The 6,145-nt window shown below is 30.5% G+C and overlaps 1 protein-coding gene across 1 annotated transcript; it reads left to right on the forward strand.

Moving 5' to 3' along the window:
- Positions 1–344: 344 nt before the first annotated feature.
- On the forward strand, positions 345–5,397 carry LOC123887403 (WAT1-related protein At3g18200). Its single transcript, XM_045936723.1, has 7 exons — positions 345–556; positions 700–762; positions 1,091–1,207; positions 2,011–2,260; positions 2,607–2,765; positions 4,433–4,584; positions 4,694–5,397. Exons 1-7 carry the CDS (start codon positions 369–371, stop codon positions 4,848–4,850), a joined length of 1,086 nt encoding a protein of 361 aa, XP_045792679.1. The 5' UTR covers positions 345–368; the 3' UTR covers positions 4,851–5,397.
- Positions 5,398–6,145: the final 748 nt, after the last annotated feature.

Below are 6,145 nucleotides of genomic sequence, written 5' to 3' on the forward strand. Positions count from 1 at the left end.
AGGTTACACACAATTTTATCCAATTTACACTCTCTCACCTTGAGCAAATACTGACTTGAGCGTTGAAGTGCTAACATTTTTTTGGTACCCGTCCCCTGTTCACTTGAAAAGTAAACCGTACGTTCAAAGATGATACTTCATGTGAACGGGGAAGGATACTGCAAATAATACAACTACGTCCTACATATACAAATATCATTTGTAACTTCTATTCCAAGGAACCAAATAATACAACTACCTACATATATAAACATTAACAAATGCCTAATAATTTAAAATATTCTTCCAAGATTATTCTCTCTTTTCTATATAAGCAGATTTCATAGTTATTGTCTCTCATAAACAATTCAATCGAAGTAATACAAAAAATGGGAACTATTATGACTGAAAAAGTGAAGCTTCTTGTGGCATTACTTGCTCTACAATTCTGTTTTGCAGGATTTCACATTGTCTCTAGACTTGCACTAAACATTGGTGTTAGCAAAGTTGTTTATCCTATTTATAGAAATTTAATTGCATTGCTTTTGTTGAGTCCACTTGCTTACTTTTTAGAAAAGTGAGTAAATTTCTCCAACAAATTTTTATTTTTTTACACTTTTTTTATGCCATTTTTCTTTTTGTCATTTCATTTGAATTAATTTTTCTTAGTGTAATAATATACATTTTAACATGAAACAATGTCAATATTATTGTCAACAGGGATCAAAGACCACCCCTTACTCTATCTTTGTTGGTTCAATTCTTTCTATTGGCATTGTTGGGGTAAGAAAGTATATAATCTGAAAAGTGATTCTGAAGACTTTAAAATTAATTTTGATAAGTTTGGAGGTTCTCAATTAGAATTGATCAATGCTAACTTGAAGTTAAAATTTGTAACTTTTGCCTCAAAATATAATTTTTACAAGTTCAAATTTATTATTCAACTCACTTTCACGTAAATGTATCTAAATATAAATAATCTTACTTTAAATTTACTTTTAACTAATATATATCAATTGAATCAAAATTAATTTCGGTCACTGTAGAATCAAACACACACACTATTAATTAGTTCTAATATTTTCTTCTTTCCTTTTTATTGGCAATTTAGGATCACTGCAAACCAAGGATTTTACTTGTTAGGTTTATATTATGCTTCTCCTACTTTTGCTTCTGCAATGCAAAACTCAGTTCCTGCCATCACTTTCATCTTGGCCTCAGCTTTAAGGTACTCATCAATCATGTGTTTGGTTGTCTTATTTGAATTAATCTATCGGCATTAGCACTTGTGAAACTGTTTGGAAGAACTTACGAAAACAACTTATAACATGTCCATAAGCTTTTTCAGCTTACTTTGTTAAGCACTCCATGATATCTTGTAAAAAAAAACTTGTAGCTTATATAAAAACATTGACTTTATTTTCTCTTTTGTTATAGAAATAACTTATATATAAGCACTTATACTCGAGGTGCTAGCTCTGTGGTAAGAGCTTAGCCTCGTGATCTCAAGGTGCCAAGTTCAAATTCCCTCGGGGGCAGATGTAAAATGGCCATATCAGTGCCACTTTGATTAATAAAATTTTCCCGTCTCCAATTTTTTTATAACAAAACTTATATATAAGCACTTATATGATAAGTTCTTACGTTATGAGCGCTTAATTAAGCTTTTTTATCCAAACAGGTAGCAACTGATTGAATTAACTTATTTGAACTTATCCACTTGCACTAGCACTTATGAAATGGTTTGGAAGAGCTTATAGAAACAACTTCTGACATGTCCATAAGTCATTTTGACCTTATTTTCATAAGCTCTCTAAAATAGCTTATGAAAACAACTTAAAATAAACAATTAACCCGTGTGTTTTTTTGGGTTATAAAATTAGTTTATAGCTAAGCACTTATATGATAATTGATTATGATATAAACTCTTAATTAATATGCATGCTTATCCAATCAAGTAGTAACATTCTTTATCATTTTCTTTTGTAATCACATTATAACTTTGATAAGTTTCATTTGTTTCTCTACTAGACTTGAGGAAACCAACATTGCAAGAAGAGATGGATTAGCAAAAGTTGTAGGAACCATTGCAAGTGTAGGAGGTGCCACTATAATTACCCTTTACAAAGGTCCTCCTCTTCTTCATCTTCAAATGGATCAAATACAAGGACACAATACCTTACAAGTAGATGAATCTTCAACAAACATGCAAAATTGGACTTGGGGTTGCATATACTTACTTGGACATTGTTTATCTTGGGCTGGCTGGATAGTTTTTCAGGTATTTTCACTAACACGGATACCGAACACAACACTGACATATTGACATAGATAATAATTTAAAAAATAGAATAATTGAATGTAACTACATATGTCGGCTGATATCAGACAAACATTCAATCTGAAGTGTCGGTACTATACATAGGTCATTAGTCACTTCGATCTTGATTATAGTAAAAAATATCCATAATTTTTGTCCAATTTATACATAACTTATAATTAACTTTACTATATTTAATTAAAACTATATCTTCCAATACTCTTTAGCATTAAGTGCTTTTGAATGCTCTTACATGTTGTTTCATAGTTTTGAAAAAAACTTATTCATACCTAATTTTTTTGTGCAGGCTCCTGTGGTGAAGAAGTATCCAGCTAAACTCACACTGACTTCATTTACATGTTTCTTTGGATTGATCCAATTCTTGATCATAGCAGCCTTCACAGAAAATGATTTTGAAAAGTGGAAAATACAATCATCAGAGGAGCTTTTTACCATCCTATATGCTGTAATACTCCTCACTCCCGTATTCAAATATTTCATTTACAATAAACAACTTAATTATATAATTGCTTAAGGCATATGCAGTTATGTATAAGTTATTTCTATAACAAAAGATAATATAAAGTTAAGTTGTTATCATATATACTATTATTTTTTCCATAAGCTATCCTAGAGAGCTTATGAAAATAAGCTAAAAACAACTTATGGACATATAATTTCCATAAGCTCTCCCGGGGGCTTATACTTATGGATAAGCTCAAATAAACCAATCCAAACAGGCCCTTCTAAGATACATTTAGTACAAGAAGTGCTGATGATTTAGGCCATGTTTGAATAAACAATTTAATTAAGCAATTAAGGCATAAGTACTTATGTATAAGCTATTTCTATAACAAAAGATTTAGGGTAAATAGTGATATACCCCCCTGCAAAATAGGTGAGTTTTGCGTTACCCCCTGCAAATTTTTTTTTTTAGATTACCCCCCTGCAATGTCAAGATTCTTTGCGTTACCCCCCTGACTCAACAAGTGGACATATGACATGGACGAATCTTGACGTGGCAGCACACGTGGAAATTAATTAATATTTTTTATTTATTTTTAAATGGCAACTCAGTAATTATTTATTTTTTTAATTAAAAAAATGAAAAAAAAAACTTAAAAGTTGTTATATTTTTACGAACTTACTTAAAAGAAAGTTTTGTTAATTTTTTTTTTTTTTTACTAAAAGTTGTTATTATATATATAAAAAATATAATACATTATATATATATATATATATATATATATATATATATATATATATATATATATATATATATATATATATATAATAGCAAATACAATAATAATAATAATAATAATAATAATAATAACTAATAATAATAGAAAGAAACAACTTTTTTTTGTACGGAAAATAGAAAGAAAGAAGATAGAAAGTTGGGTTTCATTCACGATGAAAATAGATTTGCCCTAACCCCCAAATTGAAATTGAAAACGAACAACAATCGCTGAATATGAACGGATCGAAAACGAAGATGAAACCGACGAACACCAAGAAGAAGGAAACGGCGAACTCGAAGAAAGAAACGACGAAGAAGAAGAACGAAACTGTGAAGACGAAAAAGAACAAAACTGAGTTAGCAATTTTTTATTACAACTTTCTTTTACCTAGGTTCGTAAAAAAAAAAGTTTCTTTAAAAAAAAAGTTTTTTTTCATTTTTTTTAATTAAAAAATAAATAATTACTGAGTTGACAATTAAAAATAAATAAAAAATAAATTAATTTCCACATGTCATGCCACGTCAAGATTCGTCCATGTCATATGTCCACTTGTTGAGCCAGGGGGGTAACGCAAGGAATCTTGACATTGCAGGGGGTAACGCAAAAATCACCTATTTTGCAGGGGGTATAACACTATTTACCCAAAGATAAAATAAAGTTAATCACTTTTCATAAACTATCATGGATATTTTGAAAATAACCTTAAAATAACTTATGGACATGTCATATTATAAGTTGTTTCCATAAATTCTCCAAAACAGTCTGACAAGTGCTTATGCTTGTAGATAAGTTCAAATTAGCTAATCCAAACGGACCATAAGATACATTTAGTACTAAAAATTGCTGATGATTATAAAGTGAATTGAATTCATTTATGTGATTATTTCAGGGAATTGTAGCATCAGGCATTGTCATATCTCTCCAAACATGGTGTATTCAAAAGGGTGGTCCTGTCTTTGTTGCTGTCTTCCAACCAATACAAACTTTTCTAGTTGCTCTCATGGCTGCACTTATTCTTGGAGATCAATTATACTTAGGAGGGTATGCACAAAATTATATAAACATTAATGGAATATTTGATCTTTCAACTTTATATCATAGAATTAAAAGTATAGAAATTTTCAAACTAATTGATTCAATTTTGTTATAGGATTATTGGTGCAATTCTCATTGTGCTTGGTCTATACTTGGTTCTATGGGGTAAGACCAACGAAAAAAAGGCGAATGAGACATCGTTAACAAAGCCGTTGCTTGATTCAAACGAAGAGAAAAAAATTACTGATGCAGCTTCAAAAGACATACCTTAACATGTCTACTTGTTGTAAGAGACGGTGTAAGAGACAAAATATCGGATTTGGATTGAATTCAGTCAACAGTTCTACGCATTCACACAACCAGTACATCGATGTGTCGAGGTCAGATGGTCCAAATTTCAAGCTCGTTATTTTAGATTAAAATGAAAATTTAAATTGAAATCTAAACCGTCTGATCTAGATCAAACAACTATGTTCTGACTGCGTTAATGTGTGAGATTGCTACTGCAAACAATTCAAATACCAGAATATCTACTTAGCAACATCTCATGTGTAAGATAACCAATTTCTTGTATTGTATTAAGATATAGTATTAGAGTCCAAGGAACAAGGCTAAGTTGGATTAAAGAATAAGGTTTAATTGCTAATGCATTTTCAATTGGAATGGAAAAATTTGTTGGGTTGGCTAAGCATGTGTTATGTCAAACAATGGATGCAGTACTCCATGTGATACACCTTAAAAATATGTATAATGTTTGAGGCATGAATATTGAATACTATGTATATTGATATTGACAAGTAATCACTTTTCTTGGTTAGTTGAATACTATGGATATTGAATACTATGGATTGATAATTACTGAGTTGGCATTTAAAAATAAAAGATCCTTCTAATAATAAAAGATCCTTCTAAAAATATAACAACTCAGCAATAATAAAAGATTACTTCTAATAATAAAAGATCCTTCTTATATATAATGATTATAATTACTACAAGAAAATCAAGCTCTACCCACGGCCATTTTTGCTATTACCCACGGCTTCACCACAGGTAACTGCACTTTACCCACGGATTACTCACGGCACGAGGCCGTGGGATAAAGCCTCGTTGGTAACTCGTTACCGGAGAAAATACCGTGGGTAACGTTACCCACGGCCTATCCCACAGTATTATTGAGGAGTTCGCAGTGGGTAATTATCCACGGAAAAGCTACGAGTATTACGTTACCCACGACATTACCCTGGATTAAGTCAATTTTATAAAAAAAAAAATTAAATAAAAATTTACTATTTTCCAATGGCCACTAGTACCACAAAAAAAAACCCTCAACAACTTTAAACAAAAAGCAAAAAACATATATAAAGTTTATCAATTAAAATAATAATTCATAAATACAAAAGATCAATATTCATAGAAAAAAAAAATGCAAAGTGACACTACAAGTCTCAAAATAAGCATGCATATAATTCTTCATGTATGTTAGCCCTGAGTTGATGCCATTTGTGCAGCCATCTCATTTGAGGCATTTTGGTCCAAATCTTTTCTTTATGAGACATCTATAAAATAG

This window comes from Trifolium pratense, linkage group LG5 (genome assembly GCF_020283565.1).
Source record: "Trifolium pratense cultivar HEN17-A07 linkage group LG5, ARS_RC_1.1, whole genome shotgun sequence".
Taxonomy (NCBI): Eukaryota; Viridiplantae; Streptophyta; class Magnoliopsida; order Fabales; family Fabaceae; genus Trifolium; species Trifolium pratense.